Source organism: Puntigrus tetrazona, chromosome 5 (genome assembly GCF_018831695.1).
Source record: "Puntigrus tetrazona isolate hp1 chromosome 5, ASM1883169v1, whole genome shotgun sequence".
Classification (NCBI taxonomy): Eukaryota; Metazoa; Chordata; class Actinopteri; order Cypriniformes; family Cyprinidae; genus Puntigrus; species Puntigrus tetrazona.
Window position 1 is genome coordinate 7,355,574 of NC_056703.1, and position 14,827 is coordinate 7,370,400.

General features: G+C 38.5%; 2 protein-coding genes across 3 annotated transcripts; both read left to right on the plus strand.

The window, feature by feature from the left end:
• Positions 1 to 120: 120 nt before the first annotated feature.
• hspb15 (heat shock protein, alpha-crystallin-related, b15) lies at positions 121 to 4,487 on the plus strand. The gene is made up of 3 exons (XM_043239065.1): positions 121 to 729; positions 882 to 945; positions 1,055 to 4,487. Exons 1-3 carry the CDS (start codon positions 375 to 377, stop codon positions 1,239 to 1,241), a joined length of 606 nt encoding a protein of 201 aa, XP_043095000.1. The 5' UTR covers positions 121 to 374; the 3' UTR covers positions 1,242 to 4,487.
• Positions 4,488 to 4,705: 218 nt separating this feature from the next.
• Positions 4,706 to 14,795, plus strand: LOC122345181 (myosin heavy chain, fast skeletal muscle-like). Of its 2 annotated transcripts, XM_043239059.1 has the most exons (39): positions 4,706 to 4,924; positions 5,005 to 5,148; positions 5,232 to 5,388; positions 5,499 to 5,526; positions 5,659 to 5,770; positions 5,944 to 6,036; positions 6,160 to 6,223; positions 6,299 to 6,397; positions 6,483 to 6,586; positions 6,673 to 6,811; positions 6,916 to 7,034; positions 7,157 to 7,306; positions 7,391 to 7,561; positions 7,651 to 7,951; positions 8,070 to 8,140; positions 8,268 to 8,355; positions 8,438 to 8,555; positions 8,640 to 8,763; positions 8,863 to 8,999; positions 9,243 to 9,498; positions 9,580 to 9,822; positions 9,921 to 10,097; positions 10,267 to 10,412; positions 10,503 to 10,593; positions 10,678 to 11,067; positions 11,153 to 11,279; positions 11,658 to 11,776; positions 11,856 to 12,052; positions 12,149 to 12,332; positions 12,429 to 12,594; positions 12,679 to 12,803; positions 12,886 to 13,194; positions 13,293 to 13,496; positions 13,583 to 13,708; positions 13,795 to 13,965; positions 14,102 to 14,206; positions 14,277 to 14,372; positions 14,462 to 14,593; positions 14,710 to 14,795. In XM_043239059.1, exons 1-39 carry the CDS (start codon positions 4,718 to 4,720, stop codon positions 14,728 to 14,730), a joined length of 5,811 nt encoding a protein of 1,936 aa, XP_043094994.1. In that variant the 5' UTR covers positions 4,706 to 4,717; the 3' UTR covers positions 14,731 to 14,795. The 2 variants fall into 2 exon arrangements, with proteins under 2 accessions (XP_043094994.1, XP_043094993.1); XM_043239058.1 differs by having other exon boundaries at positions 7,157 to 7,561.
• Positions 14,796 to 14,827: the final 32 nt, after the last annotated feature.

Consider the following 14,827-nt stretch of genomic DNA (forward strand, 5'->3'; position numbering starts at 1 on the left):
AAAGCAAGAGGACCAAGATGTGACCAGACTACAGAGGGCATTAATGTAATGACACTATTGCCAGTAGACCTATTGTCATGCGCCAAGAATTTGCCATTACCCCTTGAGTTCTATTAATACAGCCAGGATGGCATCATTCTGTTTATGTCAGGTTGTAACAAGGGGGTGAAAGATTTGCCAAGCCTCTTTGTTGACATTCGGGACTGGATAACTGGGTAATTTGGTGTAAAGGTTTAATCGACAAGGACCGTATAAAAGAAGTGAGTGGTAACTTTCAGTAGCGTTTCGCAAGTTAGGAAATCAAATTTCCTGTTACTGCATCAGCATCAGGTATTGGAAGCTCCAAAACAAAGTGTCTTTCAAATTGTTTGAAGATGCCTCGTCCTTTATTTCAAAGAAGCTGTTGCTGGGACCCTTTTCAGGAGAAGACACAAAACCTTTTCAACCAAAACACAGACCTTCCCGGTTTCCTCAGACCCGAAGAGGTTAGCTGGATCGAATCGGCAAGGAAAAGATTAGGAACTTCAACCGGGCCAGAATCTGTACCTATCTTCAGCCATTTGTGCATGGAGATTCCACCTAAATCATGTACTGGATCAGAAGGACACGTTTCTGAAACTTTGTGTGAACAAATGGGACAGCAAAACTGGAAAATATGTTTAGATGTCAGTCCATTTTCTCCAGATGAGATAAACATCAAAACCAATGAGGGATATTTGGAGATAACAGGTATAATGACCTTCATGTATATTTATTCCTACTAAAGAATTTATAATGCATATGTAAATATAACCAGCCTATGGAATGACATCAAATACAGAAGATCGCATTTTCTAGAGAGACTGATGGCACGTTCTTCAATATCTGTTTTCTGTTTTTAGGTAATCACGAAGAAAGGCAGGAAAATCACCGGCTGATCTCTAGAAGCTTTACAAGAAAATACAAGTAAGGCTTGTTCTCATACAATTCTGAAATCTTGTATATCAGCTGTGTAGAATGGTGTTACTCTGTCATTACTCATGGCTGGTATCATTTTTCTTGTGCAATTCATTAGGCTTCCAGCTGACTTAGACCTAAAACAGATCAGCTCCAAGCTGTCCCCAGATGGTGTTCTCTCAGTTGAGGCCCCATTACCTGGCTCTAATGTCAGTCTCCCTGGAGAGACTGTCATCCCTATTCACATGATGGACAAACAGTTACCTGCAAAATCAGATGAACTATGCCTAACCAGTAACAAGTAAATGTGTACAGGTTAGGCTTAGCCCATCTGATTTCATATGTACAGTATGTGTATATGTGTGTTGAAAGGATTGAGTGTTTTCCTAACCTTTTGTTGTTAACCTAATTTACACAAATAAATGCTGATCACACAGCAGTGGAGTAATGCTTCAGGTCACATCCTCTAGATGGTGCTGGTATTTCAAGCTGTAGAGCTGACACCAGATTCGCTGTGCTTTTAACTTCACTCTAACACACTGCTTGTGTGACAGATCATGATACAGTCACTTATGAAACCCAAAGCCTTCCTCCATTGGTTTCCTTCTTGGGGTGTTCAGAAGTATGGAGGCAGGTTTCTCCTTAGCTCCACACTTTTACCTTGACTATTTCTGTATGTGTTACACAGCTTTCATCACATTACTCTGGAGGGAGTCATCAAATGACATGTCTATGCATGGTAAAAAAAGCAGCAATGTGTTTTCAAATACTCAGTATTTCCATTGTTCCATCACTTTTGTATGATTTCATTATATCTGACATATAAGCTGGTACTGAGGAGTTTTTTTAGCATCCTTAAAATACTAAAATGCTTCAAATGCTGTCAAAATGTGTGCTGCTGACAGTTAATCAAGCATTTGCCTATACATCTCTCATCTGGATTTGTTGCTTATAGGGCATGAAACAGCTTCATCTGTCATTCCAGCAATTTTTCAAAGGATCAGTATGTGCTCATAACGATTTTCATTACAGGAAAACACAGTTAAGTGGAGAATACAGCTATAAAAAACCTGACAGTAAGGATTTATTTATTTCCTGGCTCAATTATGACTTAATGTATCAACACGTTACTTTACAGAGTCTGAGACTATTAAAATTCTTATGATGATTGCTGTTAGTACATGGCAGATGAAATGAAGAGCTGGAACTAGGCTTGTAAATATACACCACATAACACCGGGTCACCATCGTTTAACTTTGTGCACACATGGTGGACATGCCAAAAATACAGCCAAGGGAGGCTCCTCTTACATGACAAGTCTTAAGTTATTCAGAAGGAAAGAGGGTGTTGAAATAGTGAGAATGCCAAGGAGCTCTGCAGGGGCTGCTTTCTACCGTCTGTGGTATGAGCATCTGTAATGAGTGAATGAGGATTTATGACACAATAAAAGTTTGGTTTGTCAACATGTTCACAATTCAGTGTTACATGCATAAAGTAGATATATGAACATATCTGTTAATCACGTTTAGGGCTTTTTAGTTGTTGTTTTTTTGTGTGAACTTTCACTTGGTATACTTTATATATGTTCAGGAAAAAAACAACAACTAAACAAACACAAAAAAAAAGGTTAAAAGTGTTTTGTTCATGTTCATGTTTTCTATAGAATAGTATTCCCTGGACTGTAGCATATAAATGACCTTGAATGAATTTTGCTCTTGACCAAGATTGTTTATGACATTAAGGGATTTCCCATGATCATCTCTGTTTGAAGTAAATAATACAATTGTCCTTTATACCAAGTAAAGTTTTATTTTGGCTAATGTTTAATTTGGTTAATTTTTGCTTATGTCTCTTTTATTCATTTATTACAACCCTAACCTACTTAAAGCTATGCATGCTGAGAATGTGCAGGGCTCAGGGCTACACTCATTTGCCCTGCTGTAAAAAATCTGACAAATGTTATTCTAGTGTTGGTGTCAGTTTTTGAGTGAATGAAGCCATAAAAAAAAAAGAGTTACACATATGTTTAAGGGGGATGTATGGTGATATTACAATAGTCTTAATATCCAATATAACACATGAGAAAACACTTAAGCCCAAGTTGATTTTTTGGCGCATAATTGGAGAGCATATTTTAAGCATATTTCAAAAAACAGTAATGTTATTTGTTTTAAACAAACCGTTTAATCAAAACGGTTGTTAAAAATGTTTTAAATTGATAAAACGGTTAAAAAGGCATTTGTACACTACGGTTGTGAAATGTTAACGGAACATAGATAATGTTATAAGCTAAACCCGCAATTAACTGTAATTGGTTGTAAATCATTATAAAGAATGTGCCAGAAAAGTGAGAAATTGTCTAACTAGCATAATTTTTTTGTACATGTGAAACTTTATTTGATATTATTTCTAATGCAATGGAATTTATACACAAAGTAACTTGCATGTCCATCTGAAACAGAATGCTTTTTCAGGGCCAATATATGTGCCAAGTGCAATTTAATGCTTTTAAACGTATTACACAAACCAAAGTTTGACACTCCCCACATAACACTGTCAACATATCTTTCTTTGCTAAATAAAGTGCATGTAAAATATCTCAAACTAATTAATATTAAGACAATATATTTCCATACCCAGTTCTAAAACAACACTCAGGAAAAATAGCATTTACTTAAGAGATTTTTTTTAAATATAACAAATACTTATCTTGAAGTAGGAAACACAATATCCAGTGGTGATGTTGCTGCATAGTGATAACAAAGTCTAGCAGTTCTACATATGTCTCCTTGACATTTAACAGTTACATTAAATAAGAACTAATCCATGTGCGACTAAGACAGTCTTGTTTTTAGAGTCACTGGTGTATCATAGTACATCTGTTGACATTCCATGCATATTTTGAGGCAGTATTGAATGTCATCAAAATTAATTAGTTACATAAATGAAACTGATTTATCCAACAGAAGTATCATATATACTGAAACTTTACATTCATGTGTATCTAAACTTCACAGACAAAACAATAAAACACAAGTACAATATTTATAATCTAGTGGAAATATGCACATATATATATGCAGTACAGTAAGTTGTTTCCATTTTTAGAATGATTGTCAGTGGCAAGTGTTTCACCTGATCAATTCCTTTGACTCCCATTTGTGCCATATTAGACATTAGTTAGCCATATTTAACTTTGCTTGGCTGGCAGAACATATCCAATATAAGGCAGTATGGACAAGCCCTGAAGACTGTTCAGGAGACAGCTCTGTTCGTGATTGTGGTGAGAACTCTAATTTCTTCAAGGATTACAGTTTGTCATTGGTTGTAACAAATACACTTACAACAAATGATTAGACGAAAATGGAGACATTCCCGTTCAAGTTTTTTCATTTATAATAATTACATCAATATACGTGACATATTAAAAAATATCACAAATATGTGGTACGATGTAGCTAATGGAGAAATTTGAGTACAGAAAAGTCACCTGAATTTTAAATCTATTACAGGGCTGCTGGAATAACATCACTACTGGGAAGGGAAAAAAAGGTAAACAATAACTGAACAGAAATTTTTAATTTCTAATTCAGTTTTTGTGTGTGTGTATTTTGTTAAGGAGTGCAACTGAATTGGCCTAAATAATTTAACATTACCAACATTACCATTAAATAGAATATATTATATAGCACTGCAACTCACTTTATAGAAAAAAAGGGTGCACAGATTTGTTATAAATACAATAAAACAATCTTCTCGTCACTGCAGTAAGCCGCCATCATGAGTACGGACGCGGAGATGGCCGTTTATGGCAAGGCTGCCATTTATTTGCGTAAGCCTGAGAAGGAGAGAATCGAGGCTCAAAACAAACCCTTCGATGCCAAGTCTGCCTGCTATGTGGTTGACGATAAAGAGCTGTACGTCAAGGGAACAATCAAGAGCAGAGATGGTGGCAAAGTCACTGTTACCGTGCTTGACACTAAAGAGGTGAACTTTTTAAGATACTTTTACATATTTAATTTGACATATTTTTATGGTCTATCTAATATAATTGATCAAATTTATAGGACAGAGTTGCCAAGGAGGATGACGTCCACCCAATGAATCCTCCCAAGTTCGACAAGATTGAGGACATGGCCATGATGACCCATCTCAATGAACCCTCTGTGCTTTATAACCTCAAAGAGCGTTATGCCGCATGGATGATCTACGTAAGTCCTGAAGCAAAGTAAAGCAGCGTTTAAGTTCATTTGTCAGTGTTGTTGCAGTCTGATCACTTCTCTGCTCATTTCAGACCTACTCTGGGCTTTTCTGTGCCACTGTGAACCCCTACAAGTGGCTCCCAGTGTATGACCCAGAAGTGGTGGCTGCCTACAGAGGCAAAAAGCGTATGGAGGCCCCCCCCCACATCTTCTCTGTCTCTGACAACGCCTATCAGTTCATGTTAACTGGTAAGATCTGATTTAGAAGATATGCATTGTATATTTGAGTTGAAAGTAAAAATTCAGATTTATAGTTTTCCAAAAAAATTGCTGAAACATTATTATCTTTGAATTTACAGACAGAGAGAACCAGTCTGTCCTTATTACGTATGTATCCAGTTTACTATAAAAGACATTGATATGTTTATGTTCTGATATTATGATATTATGATATTATGTTCTTGTGTATCTTCTACATCTTCTACATCTCTTATCATCATTTCTCTTCTCATAAACCAGTGGAGAATCCGGTGCTGGAAAGACTGTGAACACAAAACGTGTCATCCAGTACTTTGCCACAGTTGCAGTTCAAGGTGACAAGAAGAAAGAACAGAGTGCCGGCAAAATGCAGGTATGAGATACAAAACTATGACAAATATATTATTCTTAAATATATTGAAGATGAATACTGAATTACTCTGGTCTCACACAATATATTATACAGGATGTGAATTTGTAAATTTGTCTGCAAACAGTGGTTACACATACAAAAGAAAATAACTCAAACCCTTTCAAATATCACAGGGCTCTCTTGAGGATCAGATCATTGCTGCCAACCCTTTGCTTGAGGCTTATGGTAATGCCAAGACTGTGAGAAATGACAACTCCTCTCGTTTTGTAAGTAAAACTATTTTAATATTTAAAAATTATTTGGAAATATTTAGCTTTAGTTGGTTTTCCATTTTTTTCATTTTATTTTATACAGTACAGTGATTCCAATGTTAATTTTGTTTAAAACAGGGTAAATTCATCAGAATTCATTTCGGTACATCTGGAAAACTGGCTAGTGCTGATATTGAGACATGTAGGTGGACATGATTTAATTTATTTATCCTTCAAATTTTCAGATGATTCTGACTCAAGTATGTTTTCTCAACAGATCTGCTGGAGAAGTCTAGAGTGACATTCCAGCTTTCAGATGAGAGAGGCTACCACATCTTCTACCAGATGATGACCAACCACAAGCCTGAGCTGATTGGTACATGAACATATTTGATTTCATGTTTAATATTGTACAGAAAATGTTGTAAAATTATATGTAATAAATGCACTGTGTTTTACAGAAATGACACTCATCACCACCAACCCCTACGACTTCCCCATGTGCAGTCAGGGTCAGATCACAGTGGCTAGCATTGATGATAAAGAGGAGCTGGTCGCTACTGATGTAAGTTGGTGCTGTTTTTTAAAAAAAAAAAATCATTGTATGTAAATATGGCTGATCATGAACTCATTCTTCTATATAATTTGCAGACTGCTATTGACATTCTGGGCTTCAGTGCTGAGGAGAAAATGTGCATCTACAAGTTTACTGGAGCTGTGCTTCATCATGGTAACATGAAGTTCAAGCAGAAGCAGCGTGAGGAGCAGGCTGAGCCTGATGGCACAGAGGGTGAGACTAAATAGTACCAATGTGTGTGATCACATGAAGTGCTTTGATTTGAGAGATCCATGTTTCTATTTAATTATTTATTTTTTGCAACTTTAAATTTGCAGAGGCTGACAAAATTTCCTACCTTCTGGGTCTGAACTCTGCTGATATGTTGAAGGCTTTGTGCTACCCCAGAGTCAAGGTCGGAAATGAGTTTGTGACCAAAGGTCAGACCGTACCACAGGTATGTATATAAAAATATGTAGTAACATATTTCCAAAATGTCCTTTTCTTCAGCTTGAAAATCATGATTGAATTGGACTATTTCAGAAAGATTTTTAATAAAAATTCACTCTACTCTTACAGGTGTACAACGCTGTCAGTGCCTTGTGCAAATCTATCTATGAGAGGATGTTCTTGTGGATGGTTATTCGTATCAACCAGATGTTGGACACAAAACAGCAGAGAAATTTCTTCATTGGTGTGCTGGATATTGCTGGCTTTGAGATCTTTGACGTAAGAATTTTTTATGTTTATCTCTCGTTATGGCAAATTCAGTCACATTCAGCAGTCAGTAAATGGTCCTGTTTCTTTCTCCAGTTCAACAGCATGGAGCAGCTGTGCATCAACTTCACTAATGAGAAACTGCAACAGTTTTTCAACCACCACATGTTTGTGCTGGAACAAGAGGAGTACAAGAAGGAGGGCATTGTTTGGGAGTTCATTGACTTCGGCATGGACTTGGCTGCTTGCATTGAGCTCATTGAGAAGGTTTTTACTGCTTTATGAATGTATCAATTTCTGTTTTCCATTCTCAAACTTAAAAAGATGTAGTGATAAACAACATTCTTTTTTAACAGCCCATGGGTATCTTCTCCATCCTTGAAGAGGAGTGCATGTTCCCCAAAGCTACAGACACTTCCTTCAAGAACAAGCTGTATGATCAGCATCTTGGCAAGTGCAATGCTTTCCAGAAACCAAAGCCTGCCAAAGGCAAGGCTGAGGCCCACTTCTCCCTGGTCCACTACGCTGGAACTGTGGACTACAACATTTCTGGCTGGTTGGACAAGAACAAGGATCCACTGAATGAGTCTGTTCTGGGGCTTTACCAGAAGTCTTCTGTCAAACTGCTGGCTACTCTCTACCCACCTGTTGTTGAGGGTAACGAAAAAACCTAAAACAGTTTTGGAGATTAATTTATCCAATGTTTGATTGAGTTTTGCACTTTCTTTCTTGTTTTTGCGTTTATATGTGTTCATTTGTCTCTTCATCTGAACAGAGACTGGTGGCGGAAAGAAGGGAGGCAAGAAGAAGGGTGGTTCCATGCAGACTGTGTCTTCTCAGTTCAGAGTATGTCTTTGTTTGTAAATAATGATAAAGCATTGTCTGTAGATTAACTTGCTCGACTCTAAACTAGAGAAATTATATATCAACAACTGAGACAATGTGACTAAGAAAGCTTTTTATGAATAAACAGGAGAACTTGGGCAAGCTCATGACCAACTTGAGGAGCACACACCCTCACTTTGTGCGTTGTCTGATTCCCAATGAGTCTAAGGTTCCAGGTAAACAGATATTCTGACATCACTAAAATTTTTTATGCTTTTTTTAATTTACCAAGCTCATAATCTAAACTGTTCTTTATAGGTTTGATGGAGAACTTCCTGGTTATCCACCAGCTGAGGTGTAACGGTGTGCTGGAGGGCATCAGAATCTGCAGAAAGGGCTTCCCCAGCAGAATCCTCTATGGTGACTTCAAGCAGAGGTAGCAGGGACCACATGAAAACAGTGTTTACTGTATGAGACTCTTACTTAGACTAAGTGAACTATTTTGACCGATCTTGAACAGATACAAGGTGCTGAATGCCAGTGTAATCCCTGAGGGACAGTTTATTGACAACAAGAAGGCTGCTGAGAAACTCCTGGGATCCATTGATGTTGATCACGACCAGTACAGATTTGGACACACAAAGGTTCATATTCTACTTTACAGCATTTAAAACATTTAATGATCATGATTTATTGTATAAGATTATTCTTTTTAAATCACTATATATTCACACTATATTCAGGTGTTCTTCAAAGCTGGTCTTCTGGGTACTCTTGAGGAGATGCGTGATGAGAAACTGGCTTCTCTGGTCACAATGACTCAGGCCGCCTGCCGTGGTTTCCTGATGAGGAGGGAGTTTGTGAAGATGACGGAGAGGAGGTGAGAAATGTCATGAAAGGGACAAAACAGATTCTTATATTGACCCATTATACATACCCATATTTTGAATTACACATTGCAATGTGCTGTGATTTGGGGTTAAATAAAATGTTTACAACAAATGTCCAAACATATATCTTGGCAGAAAATATTTTTTGTTTTTGACACATGAAAGATGAAGTATTCACAAGTATAAAAATAAGTGGATTTACAAATGACTAATTATCTAAATTCCTTAATCAGGGATGCAATTTACACCATCCAATACAACGTCCGCTCATTCATGAATGTCAAACACTGGCCATGGATGAAGGTGTACTACAAGATTAAACCTCTGCTCAAGAGTGCTGAGACTGAGAAGGAGCTGGCAACAATGAAGGAGGACTTTGTAAAATGCAAGGAAGATCTTGCCAAGGCTGAAGCCAAGAAGAAGGAGCTTGAAGAAAAGATGGTGGCACTGCTGCAAGAGAAAAATGATCTGCAGCTGCAAGTGGCTTCTGTAAGTTTACCTAAATGACGTAACTGGGCTCCATTTAAATTTGCAAAGTAGTTTCCAGTGATATAGCTGTTTTTCTAACAGGAATCTGAGAATCTCTCAGATGCTGAGGAGAGATGTGAGGGTCTTATCAAGAGCAAAATCCAGCTTGAAGCTAAACTCAAAGAAACAACTGAGAGACTGGAAGATGAGGAAGAAATCAATGCTGAACTGACAGCCAAGAAGAGGAAACTGGAGGATGAGTGCTCTGAGCTGAAGAAAGACATTGATGACCTGGAGCTCACCTTGGCTAAAGTGGAAAAGGAGAAACACGCCACTGAGAATAAGGTTAGAGATTAAGTTGGTTTAAGATTAGATTTTTGTTTTACATGATGACATCGAATATATGAAATAAACTTATTTGGAACCAAAAAAAAATCTCACAGGTTAAGAACTTGACTGAGGAAATGGCGGCTCAGGATGAGAGCATTGCCAAGCTGACAAAGGAGAAGAAAGCTCTCCAAGAGGCACATCAGCAGACCCTGGATGATCTCCAGGCAGAGGAGGACAAAGTCAACACCCTGACCAAATCCAAGACAAAGCTTGAACAGCAAGTTGATGATGTGAGTCGTCATAATTAGATTTAAATATATAATATCTATTGTATATCACTTTGTATTTTGTATTATTTTGTACTATAAGTTAATAATTAAACATGTCATTAAATTTACAGATTTTTTGTTGTTTTGCTTTATTCTGCTTTTGAACATTTTACAAATCATTGTCCCGTAGCTTGAGGGTTCCCTTGAACAAGAAAAGAAGCTCCGCATGGATCTCGAGAGAGCAAAGAGAAAGCTTGAAGGAGACCTGAAATTAGCCCAAGAGTCCATCATGGACCTGGAGAATGACAAGCAGCAGTCTGAGGAGAAGCTGAAGAAGTATGGTTTTTTGTAAACTTTAGAAAAAAAAATAATGATTGTAAATTAATTTATTTCAGACAATTAATTGTTTTTCCCTTTTACATACAGGAAAGACTTTGAAACAAGTCAACTGCTCAGCAAGATTGAAGATGAACAATCTCTGGGAGCTCAACTCCAGAAGAAGATCAAGGAGCTTCAGGTATAGTTTGTTTGTTTTAAACATAGGTAAAGGCAAAGATAAAATAAACACTAATAAGATTTTTTTGATTTCTTGGCTTTGTAGGCTCGCATTGAGGAACTGGAGGAAGAAATTGAGGCTGAGCGTGCTGCCCGTGCCAAGGTTGAGAAGCAGAGAGCTGATCTCTCCAGGGAACTTGAGGAGATCAGTGAGAGGCTTGAGGAGGCTGGAGGAGCCACTGCTGCTCAGATTGAGATGAATAAGAAGCGTGAAGCTGAATTCCAGAAGCTGCGTCGTGATCTTGAAGAGTCCACCCTCCAGCATGAAGCTACCGCTGCTGCCCTCCGTAAGAAGCAGGCAGACAGTGTGGCCGAGCTGGGAGAGCAGATCGACAACCTCCAGCGTGTCAAGCAGAAGCTTGAGAAGGAGAAGAGTGAATACAAAATGGAGATCGATGATCTTTCCAGCAACATGGAGGCTGTTGCCAAAGCAAAGGTTGAGAATTGTTATGTGTAAAGAATATAAAACAAGATATATGAAAGAAAGCTTTTCAAACATCTAATGTCTTGTGTATTTGCAGGGCAATCTTGAGAAGATGTGCCGCACACTTGAGGACCAACTTAGTGAAATAAAGTCTAAGAATGACGAGAACCTTCGCCAGATAAATGACCTCAGTGCTCAAAGAGCAAGGCTTCAAACTGAAAATGGTAATAATAGAAGAAAAGTCTCAAAATTACATAAAATTACATACTTTCCTTTACTATAAAAATGCCTTAAAAACATAAATATAAATACAAACTTATAGAGCAAAAATTATTTATATACTGTAAGTTGTACATTTAATGGTGGATATGCAATAATGTAGGATATGCAACTCTTCTTAGAGGGTTTTAAGCATGTAAAACAAACAGAAACTGCGAACAGTGCACAAAAATGAGTGCAAGCAGTCTAAGTGGTATATCCACTGTAAAGAACTGCCACTTCTCTATAGAAAAACAGCTCCTTCTGTTCATCATTGTAGATATATACTGTTTGTTCTATCATCGTTAAATCTTACTAATATTTTTAAATGTAAATCTTAACAGGTGAGTTTGGCCGTCAGCTGGAGGAGAAAGAAGCTCTGGTTTCTCAGCTCACCAGAGGCAAACAAGCTTTCACTCAGCAAATTGAGGAGCTTAAGAGACAGATTGAAGAGGAGGTTAAGGTAATAGCATATTCAACACAAACACATCATTTCCACTTACTATGCAACAAAGCTAATATTATGTGACTTTGTGTCCTAGGCTAAGAACGCACTGGCTCATGCTGTGCAATCAGCCCGCCATGACTGCGACCTGCTCCGTGAGCAGTTTGAGGAAGAGCAGGAGGCAAAGGCTGAGCTGCAGAGGGGAATGTCAAAGGCCAACAGTGAAGTTGCTCAGTGGAGAAGCAAATATGAAACTGATGCCATCCAGCGCACTGAGGAGCTTGAAGAGGCCAAGTATGAAGATCACAAAAGCTGATTAATATGTGTTCATATGCAAAAAGACTTGTGTCTCATTTTATGTTAAGACTGATGTTCATAATTGTATCGCAGGAAGAAGTTGGCTCAGCGTCTCCAAGAGGCAGAGGAACAAATTGAGGCTGTGAACTCCAAATGTGCCTCTCTGGAGAAGACCAAACAGAGACTCCAGGGTGAGGTGGAGGACCTCATGATTGATGTGGAAAGAGCCAATGCTTTGGCTGCCAACCTTGACAAGAAGCAGAGGAACTTTGACAAGGTAAAACATTTTAGTTATTATATAATATAGCTTCTAAATTATTGCTGAACTTTGTTGAAGATACAAAATAAATGTGATCTTATATGTTTATCAAAGGTCCTGGCAGAATGGAAGCAGAAATATGAGGAAGGTCAGGCAGAGCTTGAAGGTGCCCAGAAAGAGGCTCGTTCACTCAGCACTGAGCTGTTCAAGATGAAGAACTCCTATGAGGAGACTCTGGATCAGCTGGAGACCCTCAAGAGAGAGAACAAGAATCTGCAGCGTAAGAATGAAACATTAAAAAAGTAAACATGTATATATTAATGAATGCAAATATTGATACAGATTATATTTTTCCTCTCTACAGAGGAGATTTCAGATCTGACTGAGCAGTTGGGTGAGACTGGTAAGAGCATTCATGAGCTGGAAAAGGCCAAGAAGACAGTAGAGACTGAGAAGGCTGAGATTCAGACCGCCTTGGAGGAGGCAGAGGTGAGTATCTGGAGATTAATATGTAATTCATGCTAGAAACATTGTAATGTGTTTTTAATGCATATTTTCAATCTTTTCATAGGGCACCCTGGAGCATGAGGAGTCCAAGATTCTCCGTGTCCAGCTTGAGCTCAACCAGGTCAAGAGTGAGATTGACAGGAAGCTTGCAGAAAAGGATGAGGAGATGGAGCAGATCAAGAGGAACAGCCAGAGAGTCATTGAATCCATGCAGAGCACTCTGGACTCTGAGGTCAGGAGCAGGAATGATGCCCTGAGAATCAAGAAGAAAATGGAGGGAGACCTCAATGAGATGGAGATTCAGCTGAGCCACGCCAATCGCCAGGCTTCTGAGGCCCAGAAACAGCTCAGGAACATTCAGGGACAACTCAAGGTATGTGATTTCTTTTTTGTTTATCATATTTGCATAATCTAACCTACATTTAGTAAAGACCAACATAAAGCTTTTTGCAATGCTGTTCTTACGTTTAGGATGCCCAACTGCACCTTGATGATGCTGTGAGAGGACAGGAAGACATGAAGGAGCAGGTGGCAATGGTGGAGCGCAGAAACAATCTGATGCAAGCTGAGATTGAGGAGCTGAGAGTTGGTCTGGAGCAGACAGAGAGAGGCCGCAAAGTGGCTGAACAAGAGCTGGTGGACGCCAGTGAGCGTGTTGGACTGCTGCACTCTCAGGTAACGGCATATTGACTTTACAATGAAATTAGAAGAAATTGTGATCCTCATTTAAAATGCTCATATGATCGCTTTCCATGTTTCAGAACACAAGTCTCTTGAACACCAAGAAGAAGCTTGAGGCTGACCTTGTTCAGGTCCAGAGTGAGGTTGACGACACTGTACAGGAAGCCAGGAATGCAGAGGAGAAGGCCAAGAAGGCCATCACTGATGTGAGAAACAGTAGCTGCCTAATGATTCACAAAGACTTATGTACTTAAAAATGTGAAACTAATATCTATCTATATTACTGCAAAAGGCTGCAATGATGGCAGAAGAGCTCAAGAAGGAGCAGGACACCAGCGCTCACCTTGAGAGGATGAAGAAGAATCTGGAGGTGACAGTGAAGGATCTGCAGCACCGTCTGGATGAGGCTGAGAATCTGGCCATGAAGGGAGGAAAGAAACAACTCCAGAAACTGGAGTCCAGAGTAAGATTGTCTATGTTCTGATGTTAATCTTTATAATGTGGCACAAGGTGTGTCGTGCTATAATAATCTGATGTATTTTAATAGTCTAAACATATTTTCATTTAGTAAAAGAAGCTTAATAATGTCTCTCATTAAGGTCCGTGAGCTTGAGGGTGAAGTTGAAGCAGAGCAGAGACGTGGCGTTGATGCTGTTAAAGGTGTCCGCAAATATGAGAGGAGAGTCAAGGAGCTCACCTACCAGGTAATAGAGTAATAATTTAGATCAAATTAATCTGTTATGTTCTTACCTAATATATTTTCATTGTCTGCAGACTGAGGAGGACAAGAAAAACCTCAACAGACTGCAGGATCTGGTTGATAAACTTCAGCTGAAGGTCAAGGCTTACAAGAGACAGGCAGAAGAATCTGTGAGTACTTCAGCTGAGAATTATAAACACCTTGGAAACATTGGAGATCTTCTACTATTGATATACTATAATTGTGTGTGACTTTGCAGGAGGAACAAGCCAATACTCATCTGTCCAAGTTGAGGAAGGTGCAGCATGAGCTGGAGGAAGCTGAGGAGCGTGCTGACATTGCTGAGTCTCAGGTCAACAAGCTCAGAGCTAAGAGCCGTGACTCTGGAAAGGTAATTTCTTTTTTCCAAAGCATATTTTTTTCAACTTTCTTCAAACTTACCTTAAATCGCACATCTTATGCATTTTTATTATACTAATTATGCATTTTCTCACTTTTTTTTTCAAGGGCAAGGAGGCGGCTGAGTGAAAAAACATACCATGTACATCTTATAAACATTAAAAATGAATAAACCTTGAAATTCAACAGCTTTATTTTGTTGTAATTTTTATTTTTTTAATAATTC

Excerpts from the sequence above, each read along its gene's own strand:
- LOC122345181 (XM_043239058.1), top strand. The coding sequence starts at position 4,718 with ATGAGTACGGACGCGGAGATGGCCGTTTATGGCAAGGCTGCCATTTAT. Across the intron at positions 6,812-6,915 it reads TGAGCCTGATGGCACAGAGG|AGGCTGACAAAATTTCCTAC; the intron begins GTGAGACTAAAT and ends TTAAATTTGCAG. Across the intron at positions 12,333-12,428 it reads AGCAGAGGAACTTTGACAAG|GTCCTGGCAGAATGGAAGCA; the intron begins GTAAAACATTTT and ends TGTTTATCAAAG.
- hspb15 (XM_043239065.1), top strand. The coding sequence starts at position 375 with ATGCCTCGTCCTTTATTTCAAAGAAGCTGTTGCTGGGACCCTTTTCAG. Across the intron at positions 730-881 it reads GGGATATTTGGAGATAACAG|GTAATCACGAAGAAAGGCAG; the intron begins GTATAATGACCT and ends TTCTGTTTTTAG. Across the intron at positions 946-1,054 it reads AGCTTTACAAGAAAATACAA|GCTTCCAGCTGACTTAGACC; the intron begins GTAAGGCTTGTT and ends GCAATTCATTAG.